General features: G+C 38.1%; 1 protein-coding gene across 1 annotated transcript; it reads left to right on the forward strand.

Annotated features, from left to right (window-relative positions):
• The first annotated feature begins 1,873 nt into the window (after positions 1 to 1,873).
• Positions 1,874 to 7,527, forward strand: LOC120414918 (Golgi pH regulator). The gene is made up of 6 exons (XM_039576250.2): positions 1,874 to 2,078; positions 2,151 to 2,421; positions 2,475 to 2,876; positions 2,932 to 3,113; positions 3,168 to 3,353; positions 7,216 to 7,527. Exons 1-6 carry the CDS (start codon positions 2,037 to 2,039, stop codon positions 7,483 to 7,485), a joined length of 1,353 nt encoding a protein of 450 aa, XP_039432184.1. The 5' UTR covers positions 1,874 to 2,036; the 3' UTR covers positions 7,486 to 7,527.
• The last annotated feature ends 9,719 nt before the right edge of the window (positions 7,528 to 17,246 follow it).

The raw sequence follows: 17,246 nt of genomic DNA on the forward strand, positions 1-17,246 counted from the left end.
TAAAATGATAAAATGATAAAATGATAAAATGATAAAATGATAAAATGATAAAATGATAAAATGATAAAATGATAAAATGATAAAATGATAAAATGATAAAATGATAAAATGATAAAATGATAAAATGATAAAATGATAAAATGATAAAATGATAAAATGATAAAATGATAAAATGATAAAATGATAAAATGATAAAATGATAAAATGATAAAATGATAAAATGATAAAATGATAAAATGATAAAATGATAAAATGATAAAATGATAAAATGGTAAAATGATAAAATGATAAAAAATAAAATGATAAAATGATAAAATGATAAAATGATAAAATGATAAAATGATAAAATGATAAAATGATAAAATGATAAAATGATAAAATGACAAAATGATCAAACGATAAAATGATAAAATGATAAAATGATAAAATGATAAAATGATAAAATGATAAAATGATAAAATGATAAAATGATAAAATGATAAAATGATAAAATGATAAAATTTAAAATGATAAAATGAAAAGAAAAATAAATCTAAATTCAATTGAGGTTTTGCAGCGCGACTGTGTTTCAAATGTAGGTGGCGCCAAAATGGGGTTACTTGCCAAAAATCGTATTCCTTTCTGCTGGATTGAAGAACAACATCGCTTATTTCTCATGATTTCCTGCATCAATCTTAATGAAACTAGTTGCAAAAGACGAGAAAAATTTTTTGCTTTAAAATAATGAACATCATTTTTTGGGCGCGCAAAAATTTGTGACCTTTTTCTGGAACACGAAAAAATGAGTTTCCCCGTAAATATCAAAGAAATAAACAGTTATATAAATGATAACAGATGTGTTAACGTATATTCAACAATTTTCATTGATTTTTGACAAACTTTCTTGCCAAATAGTCCAAATTACTATCTTTTTCTAAATTTCCAGTTTTCTCATAGAAAAATCAAATAAATATTGGAAAGTTATACACCAAATTGTTGGAAATAATTTTTCTCATCCGAATCCGGCATAAGTGCAATAAAAATGTTGATTTTGAAGGTTAAAACACATTTTTTCGAAAAATCATAGGTTTACGCTATTTGTTCATAGGTGGCGGCATGTGTCTTTTAGCTTTGCTGCAAATTCTCTATTGAGGTTTTGCAGCACGACTGTGTTTCAAATGTAGGTGGCGCCAAAATGAGGTTACTTGCCAAAAATCGTATTCCTTTCAGCTAGATTGAAGAACAAAATCGCTTATTTCTCATGATTCCCTGCATCAATCTTAATGAAACTGATTGCAAAAGACGAGAAAAATTTTTTGCTTTAAAATAATGAACATCAAATTTTGGGCGCGCAAAAAATTGTGACCTTTTTCTTTAAAAAACATGTTTTTGAACACGAAAAAATGAGTTTCCCTGTATATATCAAGGAAATAACCAGTTATATAGTTGATAACAGATGTGTTAACGTATATTCAACAATTTTTATTGATTTTTGACAGACTTTCTTGCCAAATAGTCCAGATTACTATCTTTTTCTAAATTTACAGTTTTCTCATAGAAAAATCAAACAAATATTGGAAAGTTATACACCAAATTGTTGGAAATAATTTTTCTCATCCGAATCCGGCATAAGTTTTATAAAAATGTTGATTAGGAAGGAAAAAACACATTTTTTCTAAAAATCATAGGTTTACGCTATTTGTTCATAGGTGGCGACACGTGTCTTTTAGCTTTGCTGCAAATTCTCTATCAAATTAGTTTTTTCACCAAATTAACAAATTCTCACTGTAATCCAATCAGTACTCAGCCAGTCTAATAAGAATCATTCCTCATTGATACTAGCGGGCTGACAGGTCGCAATCTGAAATCTCATTGAGATTCGAAACGTCACTCAATCAAACGACAACAAACCGAAACCAAAAACTGAAGTTGTTTCGTGGTCATTCCTTGACTTCATTGGATTTCTTGAAAGAACATCTAGTAAATCTATGCGTTTTTGCTAGTTTTTAGCAAACAAATAATGTGCGGCTTGCGACAAGCCGTCCAAGTCGAGTGAAATGGGTTTCCTAGAGGACACACTCATTATTTTGGCTTCACAGGTAAGTTTGGAGAATTTTTGATTGATTTTTTTTATTGCTGATTAACCGGCAATTTTCTTTACGATGAGTTAGGTTGTTTTCTTTATCGGAGGATGGATCTTCTTTGTGAAGCAGCTGTTTCGGAACTACGAGATCCGGCATGTGTTCGTGCAGCTGGTTTTCTCGACGACGTTCGCCCTCTCGTTGACCATGTTTGAGCTGATTATCTTCGAAATAATCGGATGTTTGGACTCGAGCTCGAGGTATTTCCACTGGCGACTGGGGCTGACTCTGTTGCTGTTCATGGTGATTGCGTTGATTCCGTATCATATCGCTTATTCCTGCATCAGCAACATCCGGATTGGTGAGTTGATTACACCATGAAGTTGAGTATTTAACGATAGATCTTCCCCTCAGTCCCTCAGAAATGGGTGCAGCCAATCACGACCATGATCTGGTTCTGCTACCTGTACGTGTTCTGGCGGATCGGAGACCCCTTCCCGCTGCTCAGCGTCAGCAAGGGAATCTTCACCATCGAGCAGGCGGTCTCGCGGATAGGCGTCGTCGGCGTGACCGTAATGGCCGTGCTGTCCGGTTTCGGTGCCGTCAACTATCCGTACATCAGTATGTCGTACTTTATCCGGCCAGTGCTGCAGAGTGACGTGGCGAACATTGAGCGACGGCTGATGCAAACCATGGATATGGTGCTGGTCAAGAAGAAGCGCATCGCGCTGGACCGCAGGAGAACCAAGCCGAACGCCAAACCGGGGATTTGGGGTATGATAAGCAGTGTGACGCAGCGACCACCGGGAGCGGAGAGTAAGATTTCTTTCATTAAACTCCCAATTATTTTCTTAAACATGTTTTATTGCAGATATCGGACAACTCCGGCTGGAGATTTCAGCTCTAGAAGAGCTGTCCAGACAGCTATTCCTGGAAGCTCATTCAATGAAGAATATGCAGGAACGGGAACGATGGGCGGGAACGCTTCAGGGGAAGTACTTCAACGTTTTGGGGCACTTTTTCAGTTTGTACTGTCTGTGGAAGATCTTCATCGTAGGTTCTACTTCTACTATCAAGAAGCATTCAAACTAACTTTGAAATTTGTAGTGCACCATCAACATCATCTTCGATCGGGTCGGCAAGAAGGATCCGGTCACGCGCGGTATCGAGATTGCCGTGCACTGGTGCGGGTTTGAGATGGATGTGGCCTTCTGGAGCCAGCACGTTTCGTTCATGCTGGTGGGCTGTATCGTTGTGACCTCCATTCGGGGACTGCTGCTGACGCTGACGAAGGTGAGTGATGTGGGCATTTTGGTCACGCTAAAATCGGTGAATGGACTCCCGGTTTTCAGAAGAATTTGCTTATAATATAATAAACAAAAACGTTGAAAATCATAGTGTTTCTTCAAGTGGGTACTGGACCTTACTAGCGGGCCCTGACAAGTTCCTGGTGATGCCGTGCAATAAAGTACGAAAGGTTGAGATAACTGAAGTAAATGCCCGATGATCTAAATGCACAATTGCTTGTTCATAAACCAATGGCAAAATGGAATACAATCTCATCATTTTTATCGTAAACTTAGCCTTTGAATATCATGTTTTGTGTAAAATTGGTCTACCCAAATTTAGCTCATTGATTTTAAAGCACAAAGCTACCTTATAGCAATAGAGCAAAGGCTGATGCTCTTTGCTGCCAGACCGTTTACGAAACAACACAACTTTTAAATCGCTCCTATACATGAGAAGTGACGGCCAGGAAATTGGTCTAATTTTATTTATATTTAGCGTCCGGGAGCTTAAAATAGTAGTTTATGCAACAAGTTGCAAAAAGAAGATTTTTCAGCACGAGTCGTACATTTATCCAACGAGGTTCACCGAGTGGGATAAATAAGAAGAGTGCTGAAAAAATCAAAGAGTTCCATACAACATTTTTTGCAATTCCAAAAAACACACATTGAGTGAAATTTTAAGTCAAATTTTCATGTATTTTGTCAATAAATCGTTTAAATCAAAAAAATGTTGTAAAGTGCTACTTTTCGAAACAAGTGCTGAAAAGTTCAACTTTTCAGCACCCATTTGAGTGCAGGTTGCTGGAACGCTCCACGAATGACAACGAGCTGAAAAGTGTTGCTATTCGATTCTGTTATTTTTGGTACAGAAAAGTAGGCTATTTCGTCGTTCAAGAATGAGCATGAGCATGAGCATGAGAGATCACCCATGGTTGCCCCTCCGTTGCTGAACAGAACCGTAATATCCTTTCAGCACTACTGATTATAGGCTTCGACGATCTAGTGGTGTTTCCCTTATCAACAGCATGTATGAATGCGCTGAAAAGATAAAACACCATGATTGCTAAAGCTAGATCAGTTGCGAATAGGTAACAGTCATTGGCCACCAACGGCGCCCGCCATGTCAGTTTGTAGACCTCGATTTTAAGGGACGGGAATGTTAGTTAGCGCAGGTTGCTACTAGGGCAGCTGATTTACTCTGTGCTTACACCCCACGAGCGCCAGAAACCTGAAAATTGTGTTAGTAGGGTAGGGTATATGGTCAGGATTCATCATAGAAGATGATGATGCGACCCAAAATCGAATGTTTTGTTTGGAGAGATGATGTATTATTCTCAAGGCAAGCAATCGGATGCTGCGGATGAGACATTTCCCGATTATTGATTGTTAAATTTTAAATGCAATGGTTTAATCTTAGACAGCCGGCTGTGGAAAGATATAACCAAATAATGTTTATTTATAGTATGGGGTGTTGAACGTAATGATTCAATGTTAGCGCGGTTTGAATTTTAAATATCTTAACTTGTAATTCATAAGGTAATAATTGAAACGTTATGCAACGCGACGCTTCGGAGCTAGAGGACTAAAAAACCGCTTTATAATAACACATGTTACCGTGCCTTACGAGTATCTATACTTAAGAAAGATCTTTTGCGTGTTATTCTAAACAAGAGTTGTTTAACCAATTACCACCGGATTATTTCCACTCAATTGAATTATAATGAATGATTAACGACCGCCGGTATTATTTGTATTTAGTGGATGTAGTTTAAATTATCTAAACCGTTCATTCTTAGACAGCCGGCTGTGGAAAGATTGAACCTGAATGACTGGAAATAGGTAAATAGCAAAACAGAGACAGCCGATCAACCTTGCAACGATGTTGCTGAATAATTGTACGCGTTTTTTTTTCGAAAATAACAGTTATCTTGCCCTAAAACCAAGTTATTAACAGTCTGGATCCGATACCTGATTTTTTCTGTTACATTCTTATTGGAATTTCATATCAACTTTAACGGGAATTGCAAGCACCGGGTCCTGACTATTAATTAATACTATCCACACTCATTCATTCACTCACACAACCAATCACACACAAAACTAACTAATTGTAATTACTGTTCAAGTGTCTTAATTTTTTGCGAAGTATTAAATTAAGTGCGACATGGGCAAAAATGCAAAAGATAGTTCGAACTCTTATTTTTATCATTTGCTTTCTATATCTTTTCTTATTTGAAAAGCCAATTCTTAAAATGGATTTGATGTAACAAAAGAACAACCCTGTCCAATTCCATTCACACTTCACACACATACAATAATATTCCAATTGGAATTCGCTCACCCGGTTGCATTGCAGTATGTTTGGGTCACCAGCAGCACACAAGTGGCCGTCTCTCGCACAACCCAAACTGAAAACAGTGCCGACGCCGCTCGCTCTCTCACTCTTAACCACTGAAAGCACACTTTTACATCGCGTTCCCCCGTCAAAATCTGTCGAAGCGGTCAAGTCAACGAGTCATCGCCAGACCAACACCACCGCATCTCGTCGTTCACGCCAACACACTTCCGCTTCTCTTTCCGACTTCTCGATCCCAGAACCACACCAACACTACGAAACGCCTCACTTTCTTCGACGCATCCAAGAAAAAATCACCGCCGACAGCAAATAACACATATCTATCTATAGATTGGTACCACTTTTGTTAACCATATAACTCGAATTCAAGCACAAATTTCGAGTTAAGAAGCAACCGTACACGCGCAACCCTGTCAACCAAACCGCACTCCCACCAATCAATGAAAGCAAAACAATAACAATAAAGCTTTTTTCCCTCCTCTCTCGCCAGCGAAAGCTCTCGCTCTTCTGATTTGACATTAACAACAGGAACAACGGAAACTGAAATGATCTGAAAGCTCACACGAAAAAAATCGTAAACAAAACCCAAATTCGTTGACACAAAATTTGATAAAAATGCGTCTAAATCACTTGAAATCACATAATCTCCAACTTATTATAAAGCAACACAACTTATTCGACCGATTAAACACTTATTCGACACGGGCCGGCTCCATTCCACCACAAAATCAATGATTTATAACGGAGCAAACACACGACGCACTTGACCTCAACCAAACAGTAGAGGCCTCCCTTTCGCTATTTCGTCGTTCAAGAATGACAGGAAAAGTGAGTAGTTTCACGACGGAATTGCAAAAATAATTATTTTGGTTGACTTAAGATCGGAAAACTACTTAGAAGTCCGCTATAGAAACGACAATAATCCTTGCGAAAGCCTTAATCCTGTCAATTATAAAAAAAGCATTTGTAGTGCACTGTTGCAACAACACGATCGTTAAAGTGGCTAGGCCTACTGCGTAATGTTAACCGCTGAGATGATTCGTTGATGTTTGGGAAAGGGGTGAGCTAGAGCACTGAGTGTTCAAACAACAACACAATTCTGAATCTACAAGGGAGGAAGAAGCGTGGGACAAACCACAAGACGCTCTGAGTTTCAGTTTTAGGCAGTAAAGTCCTAAAATTATGTTTAAACTTGTGATATTATTGCTCACAACGATAACGCTGATTTTTTCTTCGCTGTCTCTCTTCGGGTCCTATAAGTCACTACATATCTATAAATCAGAAATTGAGCTTAATCCAAAGTAAATCCCAAAACTAAATGGAAAATTCTTCAATCTTCTGTACCTGAATATTTGGACATTTGGACAGATCTTTCGAAAATATAAGCGAATACAATTCAGAGTATTTTAATGGGTCATAATGTATTTTGCAGGGTTTTAAACAGACTTCTAATAATAATAAAACAAATTTTGATAAGAAAAAAAAATCCTCTTTTTCTCCCAATTTCTAGTTTTTCTACAAAATCTCGTCCAGCAAGTCGTCCAACATCATCGTACTGGTGCTGGCCCAGATCATGGGCATGTACTTTTGCTCGTCGGTGCTGCTAATGCGGATGAACATGCCGGCCGAGTACCGGACCATCATCACCGAGGTGCTGGGCGGGCTGCACTTTAACTTCTACCACCGCTGGTTCGACGTCATCTTCCTCGTCAGTGCACTGACCACGATCGTGATCCTGTATCTGCTTCACAAACCGCCAAACGTGGACACCAGCATGTGATCATTTTATCGAAGCCTGTGAAAAAGAGGACAGATTAGAAAGATTTGCCATTATTTTTTTGAAATTTACTGAACAATTTCCATTAAACGCTGTTACGTTTCTTTGAGCCCCTTTGTGATCTCTTTGTAATTTTTAAACGTACTGAAAAATCGCAGCAAAAGATAAGCTGAGATGCAATCTCTATCTCGTAACGTGTTGCAATCAGGGCATGCAATTGGGCAGTTCAGTTAAGAGCCAAGACTAACTTTGCTGGTGTCACCGTCTAGATGTAAATATACATAAACTCTTCACTATAAGGTTGACCAGCTAAAAGGTCTTGTGGCAAGTAGCTCACTAATCGACGGAAGAAAAAGTTGAAATAAAAAGGACAAGAATGCTGAAATTGTGTTGAGAAGTTTTCTTTTAAATTATGATGACATTTCCTCATAATTGATTCGAATGCGATGAAACTTTCCCCATGACAAAACGATGACACGTGTTTCATTGCAAACTTCAACAACTTGTTAGGTACTTTAATAAATCGCGAACAAAGCAACCCAAATAATGCTCGACCTCACAAATTTAAGCTCACACGCCAGCTGTCAACGCGAGCGAGCTTTCAATCTCCGTTACTCATTACTCGGGTCGCTGGTTGTCATAGTTCTGAACGGCACCTCGAAATATGGTTCATTTGCCATTAGCATAAATCAGTGTGCTTCCTTGGAACTGCATACACGCACGCGATCCCGAAAAAAGTAGATAGTATTTACACTGAGAAATAAAATTTACGGAATGATGATAATTTCGTTAAAATTTTTAAATGTACTATACTGTACTTGTTTTTTTAAACGTTATATATTAGGGTGGGTACGTTTTTCAAAAAGTTCTCGGATCAAGTTTTAGTATGGTTCCCCTTGTAGGGCATGCCCATAGGGACTTTCATGCCAAATATCAGCTTATTTGGTTGTAAACTGGCTGCGCGCATCAGGGTTAAAGTTTACATGGGAATTACTATGGGAAAATTGGAAATTTTGTTCAAACACTCCTACAGATCTGGGAAAATAACGCGCCAACTTCTGGTATGGTCAGGCCTATGGGGAATGGTCTGGAGAACACTTTTCCCGAAGAGAGCATATGGATTCGTTGTGAGAATCGGCTGGAATATTCAATTGCAAACCTTCTTTGAACTAGAAAATGATCATTTCGAGCAATCCTGATATTATTTAGTCGAATTCAGAATCTTTGGATAGCAAATTTGTATTTTTTTGCAAATATTTCAACCACGTGGTAGCTGCCTGACGTATGGCGTCGCGGTGTTCATCAACCATTCATAGCATGCTAAGGAAAATTTGATGCTTTTTGGGGGAAAACCGTTGATTTCGGAGACGTCGGATTGTTTGCCGATGCGCCAGGTCTAGGGACAACGAATCCATATGGGTAATTCTCCGCCAACTCACACAGCAGTTGCCCCGACCCCTCTTCGATTTGCGTGAAACTTTGTCCTAAGGGGTAACTTTTGTCCCTGATCACGAATCCGAGGTCCGTTTTTTGATATCTCGTGACGGAGGGGCGGTACGACCCCTTCCATTTTTGCACATGCGAAAAAAGAGGTGTTTTTCAATAATTTGCAGCCTGAAACGGTGATGAGATAGAAATTTGGTGTCAAAGGGACTTTTATGTAAAATTAGACGCCCGATTTGATGGCGTAATCAGAATTCCGAAAAAACGTATTTTTCATCGAAAAAAACACTAAAAAAGTTTTAAAAATTCTCCCATTTTCCGTTACTCGACTGTAAAAAATTTTGGAACATGTCATTTTATGGGAAATTTAATGTACTTTTCGAATCTACATTGTCCCAGAAGGGTCATTTTTTCATTTAGAACAAAATTTTTCATTTTAAAATTTCGTGTTTTTTCTAACTTTGCAGGGTTATTTTTTAGAGTGTAACAATGTTCTACAAAGTTGTAGAGCAGACAATTACAAAAATTTTGATATATATACATAAGGGGTTTGCTTATAAACATCACAAGTTATCACGATTTTACGAAAAAAAGTTTTAAAAAAGTTGGTCGTCATCGATCATGGCCGTTCATGGTCACCCGCGACAGACACGGACGACGAAACAAAGAGAAACGCAAAAAGTAACTTTTTCAAAACTTTTTTTCGTAAAATCGCGATAACTTGTGATGTTTATAAGCAAACCCCTAATGTCTATATATCAAAATTTTTGTAATTGTCTGCTCTACAACTTTGTAGAACATTGTTACACTCTAAAAAATAACCCTGCAAAGTTAGAAAAAACACGAAATTTTAAAATGAAAAATTTTGTTCTAAATGAAAAAATGACCCTTCTGGGACAATGTAGATTCGAAAAGTACATTAAATTTCCCATAAAATGACATGTTCCAAAATTTTTTACAGTCGAGTAACGGAAAATGGGAGAATTTTTAAAACTTTTTTATTGTTTTTTTCGATGAAAAATACGTTTTTTCGGAATTCTGAGTACGTCATCAAATCGGGCGTCTAATTTTACATAAAAGTCCCTTTGATGCCAAATTTCTATCTCATCACCGTTTCAGGCTGCAAATTATTGAAAAACACCTCTTTTTTCGCATGTTCAAAAATGGAAGGGGTCGTACCGCCCCTCCGTCACGAGATATCAAAAAACGGACCTCGGATTCGTGATCAGGGACAAAAGTTACCCCTTAGGACAAAGTTTCACGCAAATCGAAGAGGGGTCGGGGCAACTTTTCCCGATTTCGTGTGAGTTGGTAGAGAATTACCCATATGCTCTCTTCGGGAAAAGTGTTCTCCAGACCATTCCCCATAGGCCTGACCATACCAGAAGTTGGCGCGTTATTTTCCCAGACCTGTAGGAGTGTTTGAACAAAATTTCCAATTTTCCCATAGTAATTCCCATGTAAACTTTAACCCTGATGCGCGCAGCCAGTTTACAACCAAATAAGCTGATATTTGGCATGAAAGTCCCTATGGGCATACCCTACAAGGGGAACCATACTAAAACTTGATCCGAGAACTTTTTGAAAAACGTACCCACCCTATTATATATGCAAAAAAAAAACTATAATTGTACATGATTAGCACTCAATTTTCTCAGTGTTCCTACCAGTAGCATTGTCATTGTAACTACGCGTGAAATGTCTAGTAAAATGGTATGCAAAGAGAGTGAAGCTCCGACGGCAGTGGCTTGGTATTTAACCATAAATCATACAGCCAGGCCAAGCCCTGATTCCGGTGGCAGGGAAATGCTAGACACGATTGCAGGCCGCCAGTCTGAGTTATGAATGTTATGAAGGTCGTGCTTACAGGGAAAAGTCAATATATTTTGTTTGGGTCGGATCTGGAAGTTGTCAATTTTTACCGGCAATGAGTTCAATCATTTTATTAGAAAAATCCCAATGGAACGCTAGATTTGAGAGGTTGAAATGATAGTCCTCCCATAAAAAAAAACGGCGGAAGAAAAAACAAAAACTGCTCCCATAGGGTCTTAAAGCCACATTTAAAAACACACATTTAAAAACCATTTATGTTATTGCAAAAAAAAAAAACGTAACTTAATCCACCCTTAGGTGGTTGGCGCCTTCCTCACATTTAAAAGGTGCTATCCAAAAAAGACACAAAATGGCGGTGTTTTTCAGTGTTTTTTGCAGGGCACTAATGTGCTTACAACTTATGATAGGGTAGTCAGATCTTCAATTCAATTCATGCTTGATCTGAGATCCAGCCTCCAAAATGTGCGTAAATAACACGAAACGCTTATAACTTTTGATAGGGTTGTCAGATCTTCAATGTTTTGGACGCGTTGGAAAGGTCTTTTAAAATTCTTTATGAAAATGTATAGCATGGTGGGTTTTCTTGCAAAAACCACCCTTTTTACAATCTTCCGGACTTTTATTATTGCGCGTATTCCCGAAAAAGACACGCGGCATACCAGCCTCGAAACGACGCACCGCACTTGCGGCAAATGCGCGCTGTCAAATCCCATACTGTGTTGATCTTTGTTTTTGTTGATCTTCTTTTTCGAATTGCATGGCATTGTTGCCGGGAATGTTTTTTATTGCACCAAAAGTGCAGAAAATCGCTGGCAACAGTGTCTGCGGCACATTCTGAAATGCCGCGCGGCGTGTAACGTCATGATTCGAATTCCCGGACGCATCGAAACCCGGACACTTCAACTTATTTCATCAATTATTTGGATATAAGTTCGCATTATGAATATCGAAACAGTGTTATTTGATGAATTCTAACATCAACTTCCACAGCGTTCAAGCTGTGGTTATTGCCAAAACAATTAAATAAAGTAAAATTATAAGTTTACCAAAAATGCGAAACATTTCAACGGAAATATTTCATAGGCGTCCGAAGCACCGGGAAGGCAAAGCAGAAATTTATGTTTTTGATTTTCTTAAATTCTAGCCATTTTTTACATAAACTATCGATTGTTTTGATGTTAACAGCTTATTTGAGACCTGAAGAATGCCATTCACTAACATTTCAGTCCAAATTTGTGCGATTCATGAGCAAAATCGAGTGTCCGGAATTCGAAGCAAAAGTGTCCGGATTTCGAATCAGCTTTTAACGGTGTCCGGGATTCGAAGCACAACAAGTCATTTTAATTTTCAAATTCTGATGAAAAATTGTTAGAAAAGACATATTTTGCATGCATTCTCTTAAAACTGACTGTTTATACTAAATCCTGATGATATTTCTACATTTCCAACTTATTACATGATTTTTTGCCAGCAATAACAAAAATAATATGGTACTAAGTGTCCGGATTTCGAATCCGTCCGTTTCTCTCGAAGGTAACGTCATGACCTTCGAGAGAAACGGATAATAAAATCGTTTTTCAGCATAACTTTTGAAGAACTTAACTAAACTGCATAATTTTTAATACCGACTTATGGGACCCCAAGACGGATCGAATGAGGCCAAACTGACAAAATCGGTTCAGCCAATGTCGAGATAATCGAGTGTCAATTTTTTTTATCAACATCCCACCACACACACAGACATTTGCTCAGAATTTGATTTTGAGTCGAGAGGTATACATGAAGGTCGGTCTAGGAAGTCTATTTGAGAAGTTCATTTTTCGATTGATTTTATAGCCTTTCCTCAGTAACGTGAGGAAGGCAAAAAACATAATGCAACATTTTACCATGAATCAACTATGGTCCTCTTGGAAAAAATGATTTAAAAATCATTTTTAAGCCAAGCACGTACAATTTATCATTGCGTTGATAAAAAAAAGCTTAACCGTTGTGAAAATAGCATCAGCAATTTAAGCCTAATTTTCCCGGGCAGGAAGGAATAACAAAACGGAGATCATTTCAATAGCAGTCCTTTTAAAATATATAATTTTGTTATCAGAAAATGATGATCATCGGTAACGAGCAGAAAAAAAAATAACATCCCCAACACTTAGTCTTAAATGAGCAATTCCAGCTCGAATCAGGAATTTTTCTGATACTTTTGTACCCGACCCTCTCCGATTTCAATGAAACTTTGTAGACATGTTATCCTAGGCCTATATAAGCCATTTTTGTGTATATGGAGCACACATTTATGAGATTTTTTTAATTTTTAAGTCTAAAACTTAATGCCAAGATTTTTTTTCGTTCGAAATTTTTGAGGAAATAGCCTAAAATATAACCAAAAGATTGACAAAAAATTCAGGATGGTATGTCTCTCCTAAAAAAATACAAAAATCATTTACTAAAGCTGTTTTTTTTTTTGAAAAGTGGTCTAAATGTCAAAATTTTTGAAAACCGGTAGTGGGAATCGATTTTCCAGACAATTTTACATAATAGTCTCGATATTGACCATTGTCCTATGTCCAATCCTTGGGAAGATACAGCGGTTTTAAAAATAAAAATGTTGAAAAAACGGGATATTTTGTGGTTTTTGACAATTTCTATATGACAGACTTGGTTTTTCAGTCTCGTAAATATTTACGAGACTGAAAAACCAAGTCTGTCATATAGAAAATGCCAAAAACCACCAAAAATCCAGTTTTTTCAACATTTTTATTTTTTAAACCGCTGTATCTTCCAAAGGATTGGACATAGGACAATGGTCAATATGGAGACTTTAAGGTAAAATTATCTGGGGAATCGATTCCCACTATCGGTTTTTAAAAATTTTGACGTTCAGACCACTTTTCAAAAAAACAGTTTTAGTAAATGATTTTTGTATTTTTTTAGGAGAGACAACCATCCTGCATTTTTGTCAGTCTTTTGATAACATCTTAGGGTATTTCCTCAAAAATTTTGAGCGAAAAAAAATCGTGACATCACCTTTAAATTTAACTTTTAAACATAAAATAAATGAAATGATTGAAAAATGACATAAAAGTGGCGTGTATTTTTGTTTCAGTGTATTTTTTCAGAAAGCCCATCCAATTTCCTACAAGTTTGTCTTTGACCACTTTTTGATACGATGCAACGGCTTCGAGATACAGTAATTTTTAAATTGCAAAATACTTAAATATTTAAATACTGTCGGATCCCGGACCTGGGACCTCTCCTTCGATAGCTTGGAGGTCCGCATCCAACACGCCAGGGGGGGGGGGGTTAACTTGCCATGGAGTTGTGAGAGTTTGGGCCGTTTAGAGGTGGTGTTGTGCTGCTGGCAGAAGTGGCCTCCAAGCCACTTCTTCCCTGGTTCCGGTCATCGTGCAGCCAAATGAAACACCCGCGGTTACATTAAACACGAAGTACACGATAACAACTTTATTTACAGCACTTAGATTAAACGATACAAGTTACACTAAACGAGTTAAAATACGGCGCGGCGCGGTCATCCTGACCGTTGTCCACCGCGGTCCAGTGGAGACTGACTGATCAGATCAGTCCCTGAACAGTTGTTACCTCCGCGATCAAGCCTACGGAGATCTCTGGGCCTTCGGCCCGTGTAGGTGGATTCTGCTGTCCTAACGCTTTCCCTAGAGTCAAAAAAGAATCCCCGAGAAACGTAGAGAAGATAGTGTGGATAGCAAGAGGCCGCGGTCGATACAACTACAACCTCATGCCCGTGGATCAGATGGAGAATCTGTCCACTGCTTGACCATACTACCACTCCGTCCAGGGTTGAAGTCCCGGTATGGCCTAGCTATCGAACAAATACCTTACGCCCTTCTCAAATGTTATTCTCGAGTACTATTGGCTCCATATACACAAAAATGACTTTTATAGGCCTAGGATAACATGTCTACAAAGTTTCATTGAAATCGGAGAGGGTCGGGTACAAAAGTACCAGAAAAAATCCTGATTCGAGCTGGAATTGCTCAAATGTATTATTAAACAGATCTTGAAACTCAAGGTATGGAATATGGAAAATCATTCAATTATTGATCGCGTTATACATGTGATATTCCAACTTTATTATTTTTTTCGTATTTTATTTATTGTTTTTTTCTTTTTATTGTTACATTTTACATTAACTATGGGATAATTTTGACCCATACCCATTTTTTAGATTTTTTTTATTTTGCTTAATATACCCAGAACTATGGAAAAAAGTTGACCAATTTCATTAAGCCCATTATTTTGGCCATGGTCTTTACACTAAAATCTTTCTAAAAGGGGAAAAATGGCAGTTGATTTTTTATATTATTGATATACCTTTCTAAGGAAATCAACAATTTGTTCAAAATTTTCCCAAGTGAAGAAAAACTTCCAACCGAACAATTATCTTAAATTTTAAAAGTTCTTCTCTCCAATGCTTTTCAAAGACCAAAAATGGTTTAAAAACAGGTTTTTAGCGAATTTTTAGATCGACCTTACAGAAGAGACGATTTTGAAAAACGTACCATGAAATTTGAACAATTTGTTCGTGGTTCCCATTTTCATGAACGCTTGTTCACAATTTTGGGAACTCTTTTTTCTCCATGTAGTGCCTGCTGAACGGAAATAAACAAAGGATTGCTTAAAATACAGGGAGACGACTCCTACACCTGGACTGAGCTAACGACCTAACCTTTAGGTTAGTCCGGAGCCAACATTCACTTCCCTCCCGAGGCAGATAACGGTAGGTAGATTTTTTTTAAATTACCGCTATATATAACTAACTATATTCCTTCAAAAAATATTCTACTGAACCTGATTACAATCAAATCACAACAAAGCAATTTCCAGCCTAATCAACATATATTTTACAACAGCCAATTTAAAAATTATCATAAATCGTCATTTGCAAATCGTCACTTCCGCGCTCACGCACACACCTGTTTAATGTTCCCATTTTCAACAGCCACAATAATTGTGCCACAAAGCTTCAACACATCATTCAATTATTAAGCTTGGAGCCTCAACTCAGCCTTCTATTGATCAAATTTACTGCCCTTGCTCGTCATTCAACAGCTCCTGCGAGCTCGTCCCTTCGTCGTCAATGTTAACCCAGAATGAGGTCGCCGAACAAAAATTGGCCCAGCAGTAGTAACCTTTCCCTATTTTTTTCGCCAATAGCACGATCAAATGCCAAAAAATTTCGTGAAAGGAAAGGTTAAAGAGTGACACGGTGGTTTGAAATATGATGTTTTGATGGAAAAGCATGAAAAACTTTTTGCTATTCTGTTTTAAATATGCTTACTTTTCCTGTCATTCTATAGCGACGAAATTGTCTACATGTAATCACCGAAAATATCAGTGCTGTAATGTTCATTAAAGCACTCAATGGAGTGCTGAAAAGTTCAGCTTATCAGCACTTGTATAGAAAAGTAATGCTATTCGTTACTATTTTGGTAATAAAAGATTTAATTATAATTTTACTTTTTACTAAAAACTTCGATTGCATTTGTACAACAACATTTTGCAACAATAAAAAAAAATTTAAAAAAAATCTGTTCTTCATGCTTTTAAGCACCGCGTGGGAGGTGTAACGTTCAAACAGATAGTTCAACCTCCCGCCCTCCTTGATCCCCAACGGAACCTCGCCACAACGGTCCCCAAATCGGGTCGTCGTCGTCGATCACCATGGGGACTGTTTACTCTGGAATAAACAACCGAACCGAACTCCACTGCGAACAGCCGCGCGATGGCATTCCGGAGGCCCAATCCCAGCTCCAAACGTGACTTGAACCTTCGCGAGAGAATATGAGCCACGTCGTCGAACTTGCAGTGCACAGGAATTACGTAGACGGACATCGGAACTCGGTCGGGATTTGCTAGGCGGCCACACTCATCTGGTCTTGGCCTTCGGCTGGAATCGATACTACACAAGTTTTGCAAATAGTTCCGGAGGGCCGGGTGGAAGTGAACAGTGTAATTAGGGCTTGTTCCGAGGTGGGAAAAAAGTGCGCGGAAAGTGAATGTCTAATTACAAGGTGAAACTGCGAGGTGGCGTTGACGGCAGGTGAAAACGCCTGGAACACTGCAGCCCGCCGTACCTCGCGTGTGGCCCCCCTTTTTTTGTGGGTGGTGTATCGCTAGAGGAACGGGGCGAACTTTGTACACATTGTGTTCCTTTAACTAATATGCGATGCATTATTGATGACCGCAGGTTAATCACATGTCCTAGTTCATGCCAAAGGAGAAGGTGAATCCAACTCAGTAGTGATTCGGTATTGATCGTAGTTGGTGAAGTTCCGGCTGGGGTTACGTACAGATCCAAGTGAAGATCCCAAACCCAACCCGGGGAAGGTCAGTGTAGTGAAATATTGTTGTTTGGTCGAAAATTTCGTCAGCTTCGCTGTGATTGATTGATGATTGTTCGAAGAAAGGAGGAAGATGTAAGTTCAAAGTTCGTTCAAGCAGCGAACAAA

The sequence above is a fragment of the Culex pipiens genome, chromosome 2 (genome assembly GCF_016801865.2).
Source record: "Culex pipiens pallens isolate TS chromosome 2, TS_CPP_V2, whole genome shotgun sequence".
NCBI classification, from domain to species: Eukaryota; Metazoa; Arthropoda; class Insecta; order Diptera; family Culicidae; genus Culex; species Culex pipiens.